General features: G+C 42.9%; 2 protein-coding genes and 1 long non-coding RNA gene across 3 annotated transcripts; all 3 read left to right on the top strand.

The window, feature by feature from the left end:
- The first annotated feature begins 4 nt into the window (after nt 1–4).
- Nucleotides 5–1025, top strand: LOC128532821 (uncharacterized). The gene is made up of 3 exons (XM_053506922.1): nt 5–535; nt 719–768; nt 918–1025. The coding sequence occupies exons 1-3, from the start codon at nt 22–24 to the stop codon at nt 1023–1025; spliced, it is 672 nt and encodes a 223-aa protein (XP_053362897.1). The 5' UTR covers nt 5–21.
- A 654-nt stretch (nt 1026–1679) lies between these two features.
- On the top strand, nt 1680–2346 carry LOC128532831 (uncharacterized). Its single transcript, XR_008361322.1, has 3 exons — nt 1680–1717; nt 1865–1956; nt 2141–2346. It is a non-coding gene; the product is annotated as an uncharacterized LOC128532831 (long non-coding RNA).
- Nucleotides 2347–9202: 6856 nt separating this feature from the next.
- LOC128533613 (G2/M phase-specific E3 ubiquitin-protein ligase-like) lies at nt 9203–10540 on the top strand. The gene is made up of 2 exons (XM_053507898.1): nt 9203–9436; nt 9759–10540. The coding sequence occupies exons 1-2, from the start codon at nt 9208–9210 to the stop codon at nt 10007–10009; spliced, it is 480 nt and encodes a 159-aa protein (XP_053363873.1). The 5' UTR covers nt 9203–9207; the 3' UTR covers nt 10010–10540.
- The last annotated feature ends 9310 nt before the right edge of the window (nt 10541–19850 follow it).

The following is a 19850-nucleotide window of genomic DNA, read 5'->3' as shown; positions in this document are numbered from 1 at the left end:
TCTTCACCATCCACACAACCGATGGTCACACCCATTGCTTCGCAGACAGCTGTGAGACCTGCAGTGTTGCCTACAGCTCCCCCAGCCATTTATGCAGATCCCTCCCAATTCCCTGCACCACCAGCCAACAGACCTGCAGTCTCGCCCACAGACCCACCATCTGTTTATGCAGATTCATCCCAATCAGCTGCACCTCCAGCAATCAGACCTCCATCACCAGCCAACAGACCTGCCGTCTCCCCCACAGACCCACCACCTGTTTATGCAGATCCATCCCAAACCTCTGCACCACCAGCAATCATACCTCTATCAAGAGCTAACAGACTTACAGCCTTACCCACAGCCCCACCATCCATCTATGCACGTCCATCCCAATCCCCTGCACCACCAGCCATCAGATCTGCAGTCTTAGGCACAGACCCACCACCTGTTTATGCACATCTATCCCAATCGCCTGCACCACAAGCAATCATACCTCCATCAACAGCGAACATACCTACAGCCTCACCCACAGTCCTGCCATCCATCTATGCAGGTACATCCCAATCCCCACCATCAGCCATCACACATACACCAATAGATTTCACACCTCTAGCCTCATCCACTGTCCTCCAGTCTACACCCCCGACTACTACAGTACCTATGACCATGCTATCGGTCACATCTAACAATAATTCTCCTTTAAACTCCCAGTCCTCTTCTATGTCAATATTTTCAGTGGTGAACATTGATGGAAGCTCACCAAGGACAGATTTAAACCCATCCCCTGTAAGTTATTATAAAAGAATAATTTATTTTATATACAGATTTGATAATTCAGACTAATATTAAGAATGATCCTTATGTCAAATAAACCTAGGTTAAAGTCATCATGTCCCTTTTTTCAAAGTTTTAAAAGTAACTCTTTTCAATAACAGGAGGCAGGTCTGGACTCTGCGCAATGGCTAAACGCTGGGACCCCAGAGGTAAATCTTTACATGACGATAGTTCAGTATTTCTGTGTAGCCTTGGCCAAACATTTTTGAGAATATTAATTTTCACAAAGTTAGCTTCTTCCGTGTTTTTGGATCTTTTGGTCAGATGTTACTATGGTATACTGAAGTATAATTACAAGCAATTCATAAGTGCCAAAGGCTTCCATTAACAACTAGCATTAGTACACATCATTCACGGTTACAGAGTTTTTAGAAATAGTTAATAGGTTTAAGCTAAAAATAATCTGCTGATCTTTAATGCAATCAATGATATTATTATTTCAGGTTGAAGCCCACGTACATGTCTTCTGGTTTCTGATCCTCCAATGTATGAAACGTAAATATGTCAGGGTGTGCCCCAGAAGTTGATTGACAGCATAGGGTGAAATGCAGAGATCTTAAAAAAGAAGGGTCAACACTGCAAATATGGACTCTTTGTACAAACTATATGTAACTGTCAATAATAGCCTTTGGTACTCATGAACGGCTTGAAATTATACTTGTAGTATATCGTAACATCTCACAAAAAGATCTAAAAACACTGAAGTAGCAGACTTTGTGAAAATGAATATATTTCATTCTCAAAATGTTTGGCCTTAGTTTTAATGTAGTATGAAATATATTTTGAAATGATAGATATATTTTGACATCATTATTAAATACATCATCACATCAAGCACATCATGCAACATTCATTCTTTCTAAGTTTTTTACAGAAGGTCACGTATGGAACAAAGAAACAGGTAATTTATAGGTCTGTAGGAAGGAATCGCGTGACGAAGCATTTTACCCTAATGCACGTTTTGTTCTATTAATTTACTAATTATTTATCAGTTACATAGGCTTTGTAATATCCATATATACTTAGAAAAAGAAACCTTATTTTGTAGGACTTCTGTTGAAGACTTTTACATTGATGATTCTGATGATGGGGAAGAGTGACATTATTGCGGCTCCTTTTCAGAGTGACAGTTTTCCATTGGTAGGTTTGATTTGTTCCACTCAAGGGTACTGAAAGAATATTTATTTCAAGAACTTTTAATGACTATTTACATACCCCAAAAAAAATAAAATAAAGGATTTTGCCAAAAGATATTTATGTAATCAGTCCCACAAAGTGCCCAGCTCTTTGTCATTTCTGATATCCATCATTTTATATACTTTAGGAAGAAGAGGATCTTGCCACCATTTTGACGAATTTCCAAGATTACCTTTCTGATGACCAGGTGTCCACCATTTGTGTCAGGAGGAAAAAGCTCCTGGAGAGTGCCATTAAAGCAATCTCAAGAGCCAGTTTCTGTTGGACCTATTCACCACAAATTGAGTTTGTGGGAGGTGATGCACATGATTTGGGGGGCCCACAGCGAGAGTTTTTCAGGTTAGAATAACACAAGAAACTAATTACTTTTAAGATTGCTTTTAATTAATATTACTATTTACAGGTGTTACTACAAGTGTATGCATGTTTTCAGGTAACCTGCATAGTAGTACAACTTGATCTATTTCTCTTATTCTAGACTCTTGATGATGGAGGTACAGACCACTCTTGGCATTTTCAAGGAAAAGCACGGCCAGGTCTTTCTTAGTTATGACCAGGCAGCATTAGACCAGTGAAAATATTTAAGAGGTGGCAATCTTATCGCTTGGACGGTTGCACACGGAGGTCCGTGTATCAAAGGCCTGGACCCCACCCTCTTCCAGCTGATGTGTGGCCAGGAGCCACCGATGGAGCATTTTGACTATCGTGTGCTGCCTGACCCAGATGTGCAGAGCAAAGTCAAAAGGGTGCATAATAATTATCATGTTAAGATTTTTTTATAACAAACAAAAAAAAAAAAAGCATAGCATTGAATAGAATTACATTGCTACGAAATCTGCGCAGGACAAACAATGGCTCACTCTGGGACTTTGTCCACACTATGGTTTTTATCTAAGATTGTCAAACCCTAGTCTGATCTCTAAAATTATTCTGCTTTTTGGTTTCCCCCCCCTCTTTGTATTCCGTGTTTACATATCTATTGAAGCACATGGCGTTTGTTTTGATCCCTCGCCATGTGCCTGTGTCTCTGTGACATCACCACCATTCCTCCCACTTCCTCTTTACTATTCAATCAAGTTAATCTCACTCACCTGTTTCCTCTTGTTTTCATTGTAATCATTCACCCTATTTAATCCCTCCGGTCTGTTGTCCCGTGTCAGATCGTTGTTCCATGTTTGCCAGCTGTCTGCCCGTTTCGCGTACTATCCAGCCCGGTATATGTTGTTCCCCATTTTCGGCTCCGAGTCAGTACCCCCCGGTATTTTTTTCACCCTATTTTTCCCTCTGTCTCGGTGTTTGTTTTTGTCTCTCGTATCCAGGTCGGGTCCTGTTTTTTCCCTTTGTTTGCGCTGTTCCGCAGTTTCCTGTCCTGAGGCCGGCCTGCTCTCGCTCTTCTTCGCGGCCGTGCAGTCCAGCGGACTTCGCCCCTGTCGCCCTCTGCCGTCTGCCGAAGGAACTACAGCCACATCAGTCTAGGCCCTTTTTCCCTCTACGGAGTGGTTTTTGTTTCGTTTGTTTTTGACGTTGGCGCTCCCGCCTTTTGCTCAGAGGAAAACAGTTCAGTCTGTTTCCTTTTGTTTAGTTTTTTATTTACTCTTTGTCTGAGTCCAGGCATCCCGCCAACAAATAAAAAACTTTGAAAGAGACCTGCACTTGTGTCCGCTCTGTTTTTCCTGACAGAACGATCTGACCAGCATGGACGCAGCAGGCCCAGACCCCATCAGATCAGCGGTGGCTCAACAGGGAGTGCTTCTAGGCCAGCATGAGACCCGGTTGACCAGCACCACGAGAGAGGTCGAGTTCCTCGCTAACCAAGTGGCAGACCTTACTGCTCGCCTCCAGGAACTCCAGAGAGAGAGCCCCCAGGCAGGTTCAGCCCACCTTTCCTCACGTCATGAGCCGGAACCCCGCTGCAACAACCCACCCCCCTATGATGGGGACCCCAACTCCTGTCGAGCTTTCCTGACACAATGCTCGGTAGTGTTTGCCCTCCAGCCACGCATGTTCGCGGCAGAAGAGACAAGGGTGGCATTCGTCCTGACTCTCCTCACGGGCAAAGCTCGTGAATGGGGAACATCTGTCTGGGAGTCCAGAGCCCCATGCTGTGACTCATTTGACGAGCTTCGGCAGGAGATGATGAGGCTCTTTGACCGGTCTGTCAGAGGACAGGAGGCAGCGGACAAGCTCGCGCGGCTTCGTCAGGCAGGTCGGTCAGTCACGGAGTTTGCCATCCAGTTCAAGACCTTAGCCGCCTCCTGTGACTGGAACGAGGCGGCCTGTCGGGCAATGTTCCGGGCCGGGCTTGAGGAGGACATACAAGATGAACTGGCCACCCATGACTTGCCACGCGACCTGGAGGACCTCATCGACCTGGCACTCCGCATCGAAGCTCGTCTCTGTCGCCGGCACTAGCGCCAGATGGTCCGATCCACTAGCAGGGTAGAGGGTTCCCACTCTCCCTTGCCAACTGTTGTCCTGCCAGAACCTGAACCCATGCAGGTGGGACGCCTCCGTCTAACGCCTCAGGAGAAACAATTGCGTCTGACCAGGGGCCTGTGCCTCTACTGTGGAAAACCGACCACTTTGCCGCAGCCTGCCCAGCAAAAGCCAAGGCTCACCAGTGAAGCGGGGGATCCTGGTGAGCGCTATTCCTTTTTCACAATCCCCCTCCTCTCGTACCCTTCTATCTGTTTTGGGCCAGTACAGGGGGGCCTCAGAGTCATGCTTGGCCTTGGTCGATTCAGGGGCTGAGGGTAATTTTATGGACAGCTCAGTAGCTGCACGATTGGGCATTCCAGCCATTCCCCTGCCTGAACCTATTCCTGCCCGATCCCTAAACGGGACTTTAATTACTAATGTCTCTCATCAGACTCCCGAAGTTAGCCTAGTGGTCTCAGGCAATCACCGAGAGGAGACCACGTTGTACCTCCTGGAGTCTCCCAGTGCGCCTGTAGTGTTGGGACACCCCTGGTTGGTACAACATGGCCCTCACGTTGATTGGTCTAGAAATTCTGTCGTGTCTTGGAGCCAAAAATGTCTTGCCTCTTGTCTTGGTCCTGCCCCTTTTTCTGGTTCTGTTTGTCCTGTGTTTCAGGTGGAGGTTGCGGATCTGTCTGGGGTTCCGGCGGAGTACCACGACCTGCGTCTGGTGTTCAGCAAGTCCCGGGCCATGTCCTTGCCTCCTCACCGCCCTTACGACTGTGCCATTGAGCTCCTTCCAGGCACTTCTCCGCCCAAGGGTCACTTATATTCCCTTTCAGGTCCGGAAAGAGAGGCCATGGACACCTATATTAACGAGTCCCTCAAAGCCGGCCTCATCCGTCCCTCCTCCTCTCCTGCGGGTGCAGGATTCTTCTTCGTCAAGAAGAAAGATGGCTCCCTACGTCCTTGTATTGATTATCGTGGGTTGAATGACATCACTGTTAAGAATAGGTACCCCCTCCCTCTCATGTCTTCAGCTTTCGAACTTTTGCAGGGAGCCAAGGTCTTCACCAAGCTTGACCTGCGCAACGCTTACCACCTTATCCGTATTCGGGAGGGAGATGAGTGGAAGACAGCATTCAACACACCCACGGGACACTTTGAATACCGAGTCCTTCCGTTTGGTCTGACCAACGCCCCTGCTGTCTTCCAGGCCCTGGTCAATGATGTGCTGAGAGACATGGTAAACCGATTTGTCTTTGTGTACCTCGATGATATCCTAATATTTTCTCCCTCTTCGCAGGCACACACTCAGCATGTCCGCCAGGTGTTGCAACGGCTTTTGGAGAACCAACTATTCGTGAAAGCGGAGAAGTGCGTCTTCCACGCTAGGTCGGTTTCGTTCTTGGGGTTCGTGATTTCGGCGGGTGAGATCAGAGCCGACCCTGCTAAAATAAGGGCGGTAGCGGAATGGCCCACTCCTGACTCTCGGAAGGCTCTGCAGCGGTTCTTGGGGTTCGCCAACTTTTATCGGCGCTTCATCCGGAACTTCAGTCAGATGGCTGCACCCTTAACAGCGCTCACCTCTCCTAAGGTACCGTTCAAATGGGGTAATGGGGCCCAGGAGGCCTTTGACAACTTAAAGTCCCGGTTCGTCTCTGCTCCTGTCTTGTCTACTCCAGATCCTGAACGACAGTTTATTGTTGAGGTGGACGCTTCCGATGTTGGTGTAGGTGCGGTCCTGTCACAACGCTCTCTTCAGGATGGGAAGGTGCATCCGTGTGCCTTCTTCTCCCACCGCCTGAGCCCACTGAGCGGAACTATGACATAGGTAATCGGGAGCTGTTGGCAGTCAGACTGGCTTTGGGTGAGTGGCGTCACTGGCTGGAGGGCGCAGTTCAACCATTCGTGGTCTGGACCGACCACAAAAATCTCGAGTACATCAATTCGGCTAGGAGACTAAATTCCAGACAGGCCCGCTGGTCCCTTTTCTTTAGCCGGTTTAACTTTACCCTCTCCTACAGGCCTGGGTCTAAAAACACAAAGCCGGACTCCCTTTCTCGCCTGTTTGAGGCCCCCGAGTGGGAGGCCTCTACTGCCACCATCCTGCCCAAAGGCATGGTGGTGGCCACACTCTTATGGGATGTCGAGAGGGAGGTTCAGGAGGCCCTGCGTAAGTGCCGCATACCCAGAGGGGTTCCAGCGGGCAAACTGTATGTACCCTTGACATTGCGCTCTAAGGTCATCCAGTGGGGTCACTCATCCAGACTAGTCTGTCACCCAGGAGTTCGGAGATCGCTGGCCTCCATCCGTCAGCGATTCTGGTGGCCCTCCATGACCAGGGATGTCAGGCAGTTCGTGGCAGCTTGCTCAGTTTGCGCCCAGAACAAGAGTTCATCTTCGCCTCCCGTTGGTCTGCTTCGGCCTTTACCCATCCCCGCCCGCCCGTGGTCACATCTAGCGCTTGATTTTGTCACTGGCCTTCCCGAGTCGAGGGGCAACACCGTCATTCTCACGGTGGTGGACCGATTCTCCAAAGCGGCCCACTTCATCCCTCTCCCCAAGCTCCCCTCTGCCAAAGAGACTGCTCAGGTGGTGGTTGACCAAGTATTCCGGATTCATGGTCTTCCGGTTGACGTGGTCTCCGATAGGGGCCCACAGTTTGTCTCTAGATTTTGGCAGGAATTTTGCAGACAGATCGGGGCCTCAACGAGTCTGTCATCCGGATTCCATCCCCAGACCAATGGGCAGTCTGAGCGGGCTAACCAGGATTTGAAACGTGCTCTCCGCTGCCTGGCATCCCATAATCCGACTTCCTGGTGTCAACAGCTGTCCTGGGTAGAGTATGCCCATAATACTCTACCAGTTTCTGCCACAGGTATGTCGCCATTTCAGTGCTCTGTTGGCTACCAACCTCCTTTGTTCCCTTCACAGGAACCCGAAGCGGCGGTCCCGTCTGCCTTGGCTTTCGTTCAACGTTGCCGGCGCACTTGGAGAAAAGCTAAGGAGGCCTTGGCCCGGGCTAGTAGACGGACCAAAGCCGCGGCCGATCGCCACCGGACTCCTGCCCCTAACTATGTTTGTGGTCAAAGAGTATGGCTTTCTACCAAGGACTTGCCTCTCAGGGTAGCCTCCCGCAAGTTGGCTCCCAAGTTCATTGGCCCGTACCGGATCACAAAGGTCTTGAACCCAGTGGCGATTCGGCTCAAGCTTCCCTCCACGCTTGGTCGGGTAAACCCAGTATTTCATGTCTCTAAGGTAAAACCTGTGTATTCCTCCCCTCTTGTTCCTTCTGCCCCGACCCCCCCTCCCCCTCGTCTAGTGGATGGCTCCCCAGTATACACTGTTAGGAGGTTGCTGGACGTCCGTCGCAGAGGTCGGGGTTTTCAGTACTTAGTGGACTGGGAGGGCTATGGCCCAGAGGAGAGGAGTTGGATTCCGGCCCGGGATGTTCTGGATCGGGCGCTGATCGAGGACCTCCGTCGACGACGAGGTGAGCCCCTCCCTGGGGGCGCCTAGTGGCGCCCATGGGGGGGGGGGGGGTACTGTCAAACCCTAGTCTGATCTCTAAAATTATTCTGCTTTTTGGTTTCCCCCCCCCCCTTTGTATTCCGTGTTTACATATCTATTGAAGCACATGCCGTTTGTTTTGATCCCTCGCCATGTGCCTGCGTCTCTGTGACATCACCACCATTCCTCCCACTTTCTCTTTACTATTCAATCAAGTTAATCTCACTCACCTGTTTCCTCTTGTTTTCATTGTAATCATTCACCCTATTTAATCCCTCCGGTCTGTTGTCCCGTGTCAGATCGTTGTTCCATGTTTGCCAGCTGTCTGCCCGTTTCGCGTACTATCCAGCCCGGTATATGTTCCCCATTTTCGGCTCCGAGTCAGTATCCTCCGGTATTTTTTTCACCCTATTTTTCCCTCTGTCTCGGTGTTTGTTTTTGTCTCTCGTATCCAGGTCGGGTCCTGTTTTTTCCCTTTGTTTGCGCTGTTCCGCAGTTTCCTGTCCTGAGGCCGGCCTGCTCTCGCTCTTCTTCGCGGCCGTGCAGTCCAGCGGACTTCGCCCCTGTCGCCCTCTGCCGTCTGCCGAAGGAACTACAGCCACATCAGTCTAGGCCCTTTTTCCCTCTACGGAGTGGTTTTTGTTTCGTTTGTTTTTGACGTTGGCGCTCCCGCCTTTTGCTCAGAGGAAAACAGTTCAGTCTGTTTCCTTTTGTTTAGTTTTTTATTTATTAATTTTTTATTTACTCTTTGTCTGAGTCCAGGCATCCCGCCAACAAATAAAAAACTTTGAAAGAGACCTGCACTTGTGTCCGCTCTGTTTTTCCTGACAAAGATCCTACAGTGCAAGAGTGTCGGAGATTTGACGGCACTCCAGCAGGACTTGGGGGGACTGGATTGCTGAATGTGGCGTCCCTGGCATATTTAGTGCCACGGTTGAGGACATGCCAAAGATCTACGCTTATGTGGTGAAGAGCTACATTTTTCTCAGGTGAACACACACCCGCGCACGCACGCACACACACACACAAATGAACAAGCTTTACAGCTGTGAGGTTGGAAATTATAATATTTTAAATTGCATGTCTTTTAAGTAATTGTATCTTTACAAATGTAGAAATATTTGTCCACATGCTAACATTTAAAAGGTTGGGATCATGGATAAATGTGTATGAATTTATTTGTTCATTTAGAACAAACATTGGTATTTATTTTTCCCAGAAAAATAACTGGTTTTATCGCTCCTGATTCATAGAACGGCCAAGATGATGAACCAGTTCACGGATGGAATGAACACGTTTGGGAAGCTGTGGGACCTGGTCAAAGAGAACTGGATTGCCTTCCTTCCTTTGTTCACCAACATGCATGAACCTCTATCGAAGGCAGCCTTCAAGGCCATCTTCAGCTACAGTTACAGTAGAAGAGGGACCAACCATCGTGAGGCAGAGGAGGACACCATCTACAGCTGGGAGATGGTTCTTAATATGATTGAAGGTACGTTGTATTGCTTTATGCAAAGGTCCGCTTAAAATTGTAGTGTGATGAAAGGCGAATTCTTTTTTTTTCCTTTTCATTATTCATGATTTTGAGCAGTTTAGTGAAATGACACCAATGTAAACAAAGGCCTTAGAACATAGGACACGTACATACTGTACATATTTAGGTCATCAAATATACCTTTCATGTCAGAGGTGTACTCTAAAAGCAGTATATTTTTAAATGGTTGGCAGTAAATAGATGTATTCAGGATGTTAGGCATTTGATTTTAGAAATTACTGCAAATCTTACTTGTATTTATTCCCCCCATTAAACACAGATAAAGAGACTGAACTAAGATTTGAAGACATTCTGATTTTCGTCACTGGAGCAGATAAAGTTCCTGCTCTGGGTTTTCCCAGGAAGCCCTGCATCGACTTTTACCAACAGGAGGCAGGCCAGCGTCGTTTGCCCTACGCATCGACCTGCATGATGTGCTTGTACCTGCCAAGAGGCGTCACACAGAAAGACGAACTGCATTGGATGCTTTTCCAGGCCACAAGAGAGGCTTTGGGATTTGGAAAGGTCTAGTCCATGACGGGAAGGTTTATAGCAACATGACCATTAGATGTGACTATCTGACTTAAAAGTCATTTGTAATAGTTGGCCCAGTAACTGTTACTAATAACTTGAATTAAGGTTCTTTTCTGTTTGGGTACAGGGCCTGAATTTGTGTGATTATAATGAAAAGATTTGTGTATTATGTTCTTGAAAAATGTTTTGAAGTTCTCTAACACATACCAGGTACCTGTCCTTTAGATCTGTTATTCCAACCATTGCACGTTGAAGATGCTCCTGTTCTTCAGAGCTTATGTTATTGAGAGGCTGTGTCACGATCACTGCTCGTTCAAGGTCTTCACTGTTAGCTCGTAACTGGGCGAGCTGTATGCCATGTCTTGCCAAGCCAGCTTCCAGATTTTCTTGGCTGTAAGGGTCATTTCCAAAGACGTTGCTGACAGCTGTTGACTCCTGCTCCCTGTTTTCAAGCATGCCCTCCATCCAAATTTGTGTTGGTGTACGGTTGTGTTCTAATTGTATTTTATGATTGTTCCAAGCATTTGTGAAGAATAAATTCAGTTGTTTTTGGATTTCTGGCTTATAAACCATTTGCAGTGCCATTTTTTGAGTGTGATCTTTAGGGTTCAATATTCCTCGTCTTTGAACGAATAAAAAAGCATGTAGAAGTCGTGTACGACTTGTTGGAAAACATCTCTCCACAGACGTTCGATACGTTGGTTGTGTACAGACGGGCCTGTGATGTGCCTTGTATGTTCTTGTCCCTGCAAAAGGTTCATCAAGAGAGCAACCAGTGTGTTTTCCCCTCCGTGGTCTGATCTGACTCTGGAGGGTAGCCCATACAGACAGGTAGCTCGAACAAAATAAGTCAACACCGTCAGAGCTCTGTTGTCTGTGCTACAGTTCATGTAAGTGATGAGCCAGGAGTTCCCGTCGATACCGGCATGCGTCACAAACCCCCATCCGCACACCATTTCACATCAAATAGAAAAAAGAGTAACTTGATTACACGAAAACCATTATAGATCATTCTACTGTACTGCTGATGCACATTATATGCACAAATTACTCCCACCACTATACAGAAATACAACAATTGGCCCCTGATTACCGAATGAGACGCATATGACCATCGATGTGCCACAAACTGTTCGGAAATGGCACGTAATATGTTCTCCTAGCTACGGCCCGGCTCCGTCTCAGGGCTGCGGCAGCTGGATCGATGCAGTTAAGGGTTTCTCTCACTCTCCTTCTTGGCACTACAACCCCTTCAGCATGTAGATATGCCCTCATCATCTGGAAATGGTTAGTAAACCTGATCTAGGGAACTGGTCGTGGAGTCTCCTAATGTGCTCCTCTAGGTTAGCATCACTGATGGTGGTAAATCTGTTTCTTACTGAAATTTAAAGAGACTTCATTTTTTTATGCACTTATAAAGAACAACAACCCAACATCCTTGCCATGGCTCTCACTGTGAAAGCCTTGAGTGAAGAGCAGCTTAATTTGCTGTCTTGTAATGTCAAGGGCAGGGCTCCCTCGCCTTCCTAAAATATGTAAATAAAATTTGAGGAGTATTCTTAAATGAATAACAATAATCGGGTAAAAATTAAGGCTGGCTATGTGCAACGGCATATCATCGCAAATATTAAAATATTTAAAAACTTGTCTGTGTTAAACTGTTAGGTCTTTCCTAACAGCCACAATATTAAAGTCGCTGTGTAATGATTGATGTAAATTATGCTTAATCAATATAATGTAAAAAAATATATAAATACAATGCAACTGTCAGGGGGAAAAGCACAGTGTTCCTTTTGGCATCCTTAACACTATAAAATCCTATATGTGACAAACTGAAACAATATTATTGGCTGACTTACCTGAATGCAAGAGATGTGCTGGATGGAAGCTACCCAGTGGGCACAAACTCGTGGAAACCACGTAAAGAAGACGTGTTTTCACCACGTGGAAAAGACGGGTAATTTAGGCGTAAAAGGCAAGTCCAATTCCACGTGGATTTGACACATGGAATCCACGTGTTTTTTACCACTTGGAAAAGACATGGATATAAGCCCATGGAAAATACGTGTTGTGTTTAACGTAAATTCTGCAAAGTTTAAAATGTCTACAACATCAAGTGTAAAGCAGACACAAATTACATAAAAGTTGTAATAACCAATAATTTATTCATATTTCAAAACAAACAATACAAAATGCACATAAAAACTGGGTGTAGTGCATAATACTAAAATACCATAAAAATGTGAATACTAAAAGACTAATTAAACCAACAAAACATCTAAGAGAAGATAGAAAACTGTCTCAAACAGCAAAAGAAACAAAATTACAAAAACATTTACTTAACACTTAATAAATGACACTGCATCCAGCCTTTCTTTCCTCTTAGGTGCAGTTCGTAACTGATTGGCAATGGCTTCTGTAATATCATGCGCCTTTACTACACTGTCTGTCTGTAAATGTTTAGTATAATTTAGATGCATGGACTGCAATTTATCAATACAATCATTGTTTTAATATAAAAAAAGACACGGCCACAAGGCACTCTTTAATTACTTACCAGTTATTAATTTGCACAGCGCTATCAAATGATGTTTTATCCCCTCGTGATCCCTTCATGTTTAGTTGAAACATAAGTGAATTGGTAAGGAATCTAGAAGTAAACAAACTTATCTATTTATCTTCAAAGAAATAAATGGGTAAAGTAACCACATAAGTTACACGGAAAAGTTCCTACTTCTATTCTTAGAAATTCAATGGAACATATATTCTGCAAGTAAATGTTAGTGTTCACTGTCAGAACTCCTCAGTGCATATAATATATTATACATGGTGATGGTGCTGCATTTATGACAAATTATACCTGTTCATTAAATACTAGCCTGTTTTTATGATTTTTGACAAATTAACGTTTGCAATTGCCTGTTATGCTTCGAATCCTACGTTAGCTACATACATAGATTCACAATCAAGCTAACCGCGTCGGTTAGAACCTACACTAACTGCCACAGAACATACTAGAATATTACTGCTTACCTCAGTGCTCACCCTGTAACATCACACACAAATGTTCTCTGTATGTGACACAATTGCCACGGGTACTTTGTAACTTAAGTAGACCGCAAATGTAAACAAATTTCGAAGTTTCTAATTTCTTTTTATTAGCTATAAATGTTTCGCGCTTCCACTTAAAAAAAACGGGATCCAGGAAAGGCTGTTCACTGCGCATGCTCAGTACCACTCGCTGGACTGCAAAGTCACTCTGCGCAGCGACGCCTATGTGTCGCCTCTGATAGCACATCGTGTTCTAAATTTCTTTTTAGTTTGCAAATCCAGTGTACGTTGTAGTCAGATGTGGCATTTAGGTGATCAGTAACACATTTTAAAAATGCCATTTTAGAACACATTTTGGCTCATGTGTTCAACTTTAGAACACATTGGACGCGTCATATGCGTCATTTTATTTTAGAGTGTGTTTAATGTTAATTAATGATTGTCACATTTATGTAAAAACATACAAAATATGCATTCAAAATTAGATCAAGCAACCATCAATAGGTGGTACGAAATTATTTTCCACGTGATATCCACGTGGAAATGCACGAAGAATAATGTAGAACTAAAACTCCATGTGGATTCCACATTAATTTAGAACAGGTTTTCCACGTGCCTAAAACCACGTGGAATCAACGTGGATATCAGGTGAAAATTGGTGGATCCACCACTTCACCAAATATCCACCAGAAATCCACGTGGATTACATGTGTTGTGCCCGCTGGGTAGGACATGATGCATTGGGGCCTGCAGTGATGACAGATCTGAGATCTGTAAGACTCTAAACTATATCCTGCATATCCTGGGCACTAAGAAAGTCTTCAACTCTTCTCAAGTTAGCAATAGAGATGTCAATTGTGTGCACTTCTCTTTGACCTGCAAAACCTTGATGATATGTTTGTTCAATTGCAATACATCATCTTCTAATACGTCTCAGGACGGCATCCGCCATCTTTGCTTTTCAAATACGTCCTTCACCAATGAGCAATGAAAAAACTTCAACCAATTACTTTTAAGTATGCAGCTTCCTTGAACGCCCCTAGTCCCACCTCCTAATTAACATATTGTTCAAGCAGTCAAGTAATAAGCATTTTATGCCTCACTCGTTGACTAGGGAAATTCATTAGTTAACGAGTGAGGTTTAAAATTGTACTAGTTAACAAGTGAAAACTTTAAGACGTACTAGTTAACTAGTCAAAAAATGTCTCACTAGTAGTACTAGTGCAATTTTGGGCTTCACTAGTTAATTTCTTGGTGCAAATGTGCTTGATATCCTTGATATCCAATATATGCTCAAACGGCTTGCCATACTTGATTTCCAATATATGCTCAAAGGGCTTGCCATGCTCTCTAACACATACACAGCGCATGCGTGCACAAATGGAAAAACCTACCTGTCAGGATTTATTTTTACATTTTCAATGGTAAAGTGCAGGTTAATTTGTTTAATTTTTACTTTATCATTTTGTATTAACTATTTTTATATATTAATTATTAGGGGGTTGTGAAATTAATAATCTGAGTTTTCATTATTTCTTATGTGAAAATTTGCTTTGATTTATGAGTGTTTTGATATACGAACACGCTTCTGGAAGCTCATAATCCAAGGTTACACTTTCCCCCCCCCCCATGTTAGAATTATAGGTCCAAGAAAAAAGGTTAACCACTGCAGTTCCTGGAACAGTTAAGGTAATTGTGTTAGCAGTGTCAGTGGTGTTTCTCTGGTCATAAGCCAAACCACTTGGTGACTGTATGTATTCAGTAGGTGCACTTCTTTCATAAAATAATGTAAAAGTGGTGTGTTTTCCTGCAGTCCGATCAATGGGAACTGTTCCATTTAACCAATCAGTACAATCTTTCCAGTGCTTTCAAGCTGCTTGGAAAATAATCAAACATTTTATGTAAAGACTCTGATATTGATATTTCATACATTGGATGTGTATCACTAACCTGTAAGGGTTAGGTGTGTTGGGATTTCCATCAAACACTGTAATTGAGAAAAAGACATCCACAAGCTGGTTGGAAAGTAGAGTGTCTTTGGCTATTTTAAAGATTCCACCTGTTTAAACAATAATCAAAATTCAGTGTTATAGAATGCAGTAATGCAAAAGTTGTACTGTACAGTGTTAATATGTAAGTATAATAGTGCCAAAATTCCTCAAAGCAAAATAGCAGGTTGAATTACATGAACTGAAAAAACGTGATGCAATAAAAATGTTTGAATTTTTCTGCAATGCAATTTGATCTGAATTGAAAAAAAAAAATCCTTAGAGCATTTACAACGTTTGAAATTTTTGCTGCTGCAATTTATTGTGGTTGTCTATTTCAAGTGAAAATGTAATCCAAGCATTTAAAATTCAATGCAAAAATATTCAAGTTACTAAATTGTAGTTAAAAAAATATTTTCAAGTAGTAAAAATACATATAAATATTCATTATTTTTCAATCTTACAAATTCAGGTCGACAAAATTCAGGTAATAAAATTCAGGTTGCAAAAATTTAGGTAATAAAATTCTAGTCGCTAAAATTCAGGTCTTCACATCCGGGATATCACAGAAAGAGCAGTGGAGAACCGATTGCTGCTGTCCGTGCCACAGTGTACTTTAAAGTGTGCTTCTTGCTCCCTGTGCAGTCTACCTTTCAGAAACTACTTAGGAATTTAGGAAGCAGTCAAACAGCATGGGTTCAGCGAGTGACACCAGAGTAACTGCAGAAGTTTGACTCTGTGCAAATAAATAAACTGATAGGGGCAATTCAAGACAAAGAATAAAGACAGATATATACGATAGATAGATAGATAGATACTTTATTGATCCCGAAGGAAATTCCAGATATCCATCAGCAATAGAGACAGTAACAGTAAGGCAGGTTATAGATTGCACACTGTATATCTTACAGTCAGTATACAGTATACAGTCAATATACACAGGGTAATGTGAAACTGAGTGACTTGTGCAATGATGGACAAAAACTAGATATATAAAAAGGATATAAATATAATAAATATAAATTACAATAAAAAGAGAAATGGGGTTAATTGCAGTGCAGCCATTGATGCACAATGTTATATGTGACAAAGTCACAGTGCGACAGGTATTTATGAGGCGCCGTATAGGGCTTAAATCAAACTTCACTCATGCACACACATATGAAACAGTCACACATACATACAGTATATACTGCTAACTGTTCAAATAACTACATGAAGACTTATGACTTCATACTAAATATTAAACTTAAACTGAAATGTTGTAATTGCATTGCATAAAATAATTTATATAATTTATTTATATTATATTTTAATCAGACTGACATGTGAACTATTCACACTAAGTTTTTCTTAATTACAAAGTTTTATGTTTACTTTTATTTATAAGCAGTATAAATTTAATGTGTAAACAGCATGCATGTTGTTGCTGCTGCTGAGGAAATTAATCCCATCTGATTACTGAATGTGACTGTAAATTACCGAGCTCAGGGGCAGAAACCCATCGCTCTCGCGTATGAAAAATCGATGGCTTTGCTTTAAATATAGCATTTACGGCGGAGGGGTAATTTTAACATATTACACCCTTTATTGTGCAACTGGCAACCCAGCCTGTTAGTTAAGAGGGCTGCGTTCCGATCGGTAAGTAGTTTCTGAGAAGTAGACTGCACAGGGAGCAGGAAGCACACTTTAAAGTACACTGCAGCACGGACAGCAGCAATCGGCTCTCCACTGCTCTTCCTGTGATATCCCGGATGTGAAGACCTGAATTTTTGTTACCTGAATTTTATTACCTGAATTTTCGCAACCTAAATTTTGTCGACCTGAATTTGTAAGACTGAAAAATAATGAATATAGTATTTTTAACACTTGGAAATATTTTTGAACTGCAATTTAGTAACTTTTTTTTGCATTGAATTTTAAATGCTTGGATTACATTTTCACTTGAAATATACAACCACAATAAATTGCAGTGGCAAACATTTTAAACATTGTAAATGCTCTAAGGATTTTTTTCAATTCAGATCAAATTGCAATGCAGAAAATTTGAAACATTTTTATTGCAACACATTTTTTTCAGTTCATGTAATTCAACCTGCTATTTTGCTTTGAGGAATTTTGGCACTATTATACTTCCATATGGTAATCAATGTAAATTGTTTTTACTGAACACTGGAATTATTGCTGAGCTTTAAACTTTAAATCTTACCTGTTTGATCTGCCATGGTTTTCAGTACCTGGTCTGCACTTGGGCAAAATGCTATAGTGTGAATGATTGCACCACTTTGAACAGCTTCCTGGAAACAATTGTTACGGCCTTATTGTACGTCTAGGGTAGACAGCAACAGAAATAAATGTTTGGTGGTGAGACAGTGTATGGTGGCAAAAAAATTAACTCCAGAGTTCGACCCCAAGATGGGGTAACATGACCAAACAACCAATTGCAACAAAAAGAGAAGTTTATTTACATAAGTATTAAACAATTAACAAAACAAAAGAAAAAGGGGTAATAACTTCAGGTGGGGGCAATGCCAAATTAACAAACATAAGGCAACTAACTGTTAGCCCAGCTGCCTAAACTTACAAAGAAAAAGAAAACAAAAATACAAAAGATTAAACTAACTCCCTAAACTAACAACCAAGATAAAAGTATTTTGAAACCAGAAATGGCACCCACCTCCCTACTTAACCCAAAAGCAAAATATTAGAAATTAAAACTTATGATGGACAACTGAAATTAACACTCACTTCTCCTTTAGTAGAGTCTCCAGGTTGGAGGAAGCCAAGGAGACAATAAAAGAGGGCACAAGCACTACTTGACTAATCTCAACACATTTGAGAGAAAGATACACCAAAATCACTAAATTGGGTTAATAAGAATGAGTTCTCAGCCGTCACACCCCGTCTAGCCCTTAACAAGGCCCTTAACCCTCAACTGCTTAGATGTATAATGAAATAAAAATGTAAATCGCTCTGGATAAGAGTGTCTGCCAAAATGCCTAAATGTAAATTCTCTCTGACATTCTGATTCTTAGGGCCAGAGGTAGCTCAGTGGTTAAGGCATTGGACTATGGTTCGGAAAATCCCAAGTTGCCACTGTTGGGCCCTTGAGCAAGGCCCCTAACCCTCACCTGCTCAGATAAAAATGTAAGTTGCTCTGGATAAGAGCGTCTGCCAAAAGCATTAAACATTGATTAGTGTTAGACATGCGGTTTAAAAGCACTAGCGGATTGTGATCTGTATACACCAGGATTGGGCTATCACTTCCACCCAAATACACTTCAAAATGTTGGAGGGCTAGTAACAGAGCTAGAGCCTCCTTCTCAATTACACTATAATTTCGCTGACACTTGTTAAATTTCTTTGAGAAGAAAGATACAGGATGGTCAATTCCTGCTTCATCCTCCTGCATCAGGACCGCCCCGGCTTCCACAGCACTGGCACCAACCTGCAGTTTAAATTGCTGAGAGAAATTTGGAGCAGTAACAACAGGTGCTGTACAGAGAAGATCTTTTGCAGCGGAGAATGCTTCCATGCACTCTGGGGTCCACACAAATTTTTAGAAAGTGCTTAAAAGATCAGTAAGAGGAGAAACAACAGCAGCAAAATTACTACAAAAACTTCTGTAGTAGCCACTCATCCCTAAGAAACGACGCAATTCACATTTGTTAGTAGGCATGAGAAAATCAACGACAGGAGTTATCTTGGCCTCAACAGGTTTCACTTGCCCTTGACCGACACATTTACCAAGATAAGTGACCGTAGCTTTGGCAAATTCACACTTAGCCAAATTAAGAGTCAAAGAAGCCTTATTCAACCGGTCAAAAACCACATACAATTGATCAAGATGTTTCTCCCAAGTATTAGAAAAGACTACAACATCATCCAAATATACCTCTGCATTAAACACCCCTGACAATACTTGATTTATTAATCGCTGGAAAGTAGCGGAGGCTTTTCGCATGCCAAAAGCCATAACAGTATTGTAGCAAAGAATCTGGAGTGACAAAAGCGGATATTTCAGAGGCACGGGCAGTTAAAGGGACTTGCCAATAACCTTTGAGGAGATATAATTTGGTAACGTATTTAGCGGCACCAACCTTATCTACACAGTCCTCCATCCTTGGAAGAGGAAAAAAGTCTGGTTTGGTTACAAAATTGACTTTCGATAGTCAGTACAAAATCTGAATGTAGAATCAGACTTGGGCACTAGAATACATGGAGAACTTCATGGACTTTGACTTGGGACTGCTAAACCATGTTCCAATAAATAAGTTACCTCAGATTTCATGGCTTCTCGTTTATTCGGGTTTACTCTGTATGGATGCTGTTTAATTGGCTTGCTATCTCCAGCATCAATGTCATTACTCAAAACGGTAGTCTGGGAAGGAACATCAGAGAACAGATTAGGAAACTTAGAAATTAGATCAATAACAGCTTCACTGTTCTTTTGTTAAGTGGGACAGATGTAAATGCAGATCCCTCAAAACAACTGAATTCTGCAGCCGAGCACTCAAAACTGGGGGATATTTTTTTTAAAAGTCCATCCTCCTCAAGACATTCAGTAAACAGGGCAACTGCTGTAGACACAGGTTTAACAGAAGAAACAGCATGTGCAGTTCGTGTGACATATGACGTAAGCATGTTTACATGACACACTCTACTTTTACGCCGACGGTCTGGAGTATTAACAACATAATTAGTGTCACTAAGTTTTTTCTCAATGGTATAAGGACCAGAAAACTTAGCTTGCAAGGTTGTTCCAGGCACAGGAAGGAGGACTAACACAAGTTCACCAG

This window comes from Clarias gariepinus, chromosome 11, assembly GCF_024256425.1.
Source record: "Clarias gariepinus isolate MV-2021 ecotype Netherlands chromosome 11, CGAR_prim_01v2, whole genome shotgun sequence".
Taxonomy (NCBI): Eukaryota; Metazoa; Chordata; class Actinopteri; order Siluriformes; family Clariidae; genus Clarias; species Clarias gariepinus.
Note: the sequence above shows the minus strand (reverse complement) of the source record. Positions and strands in the feature narration are given on the sequence as shown.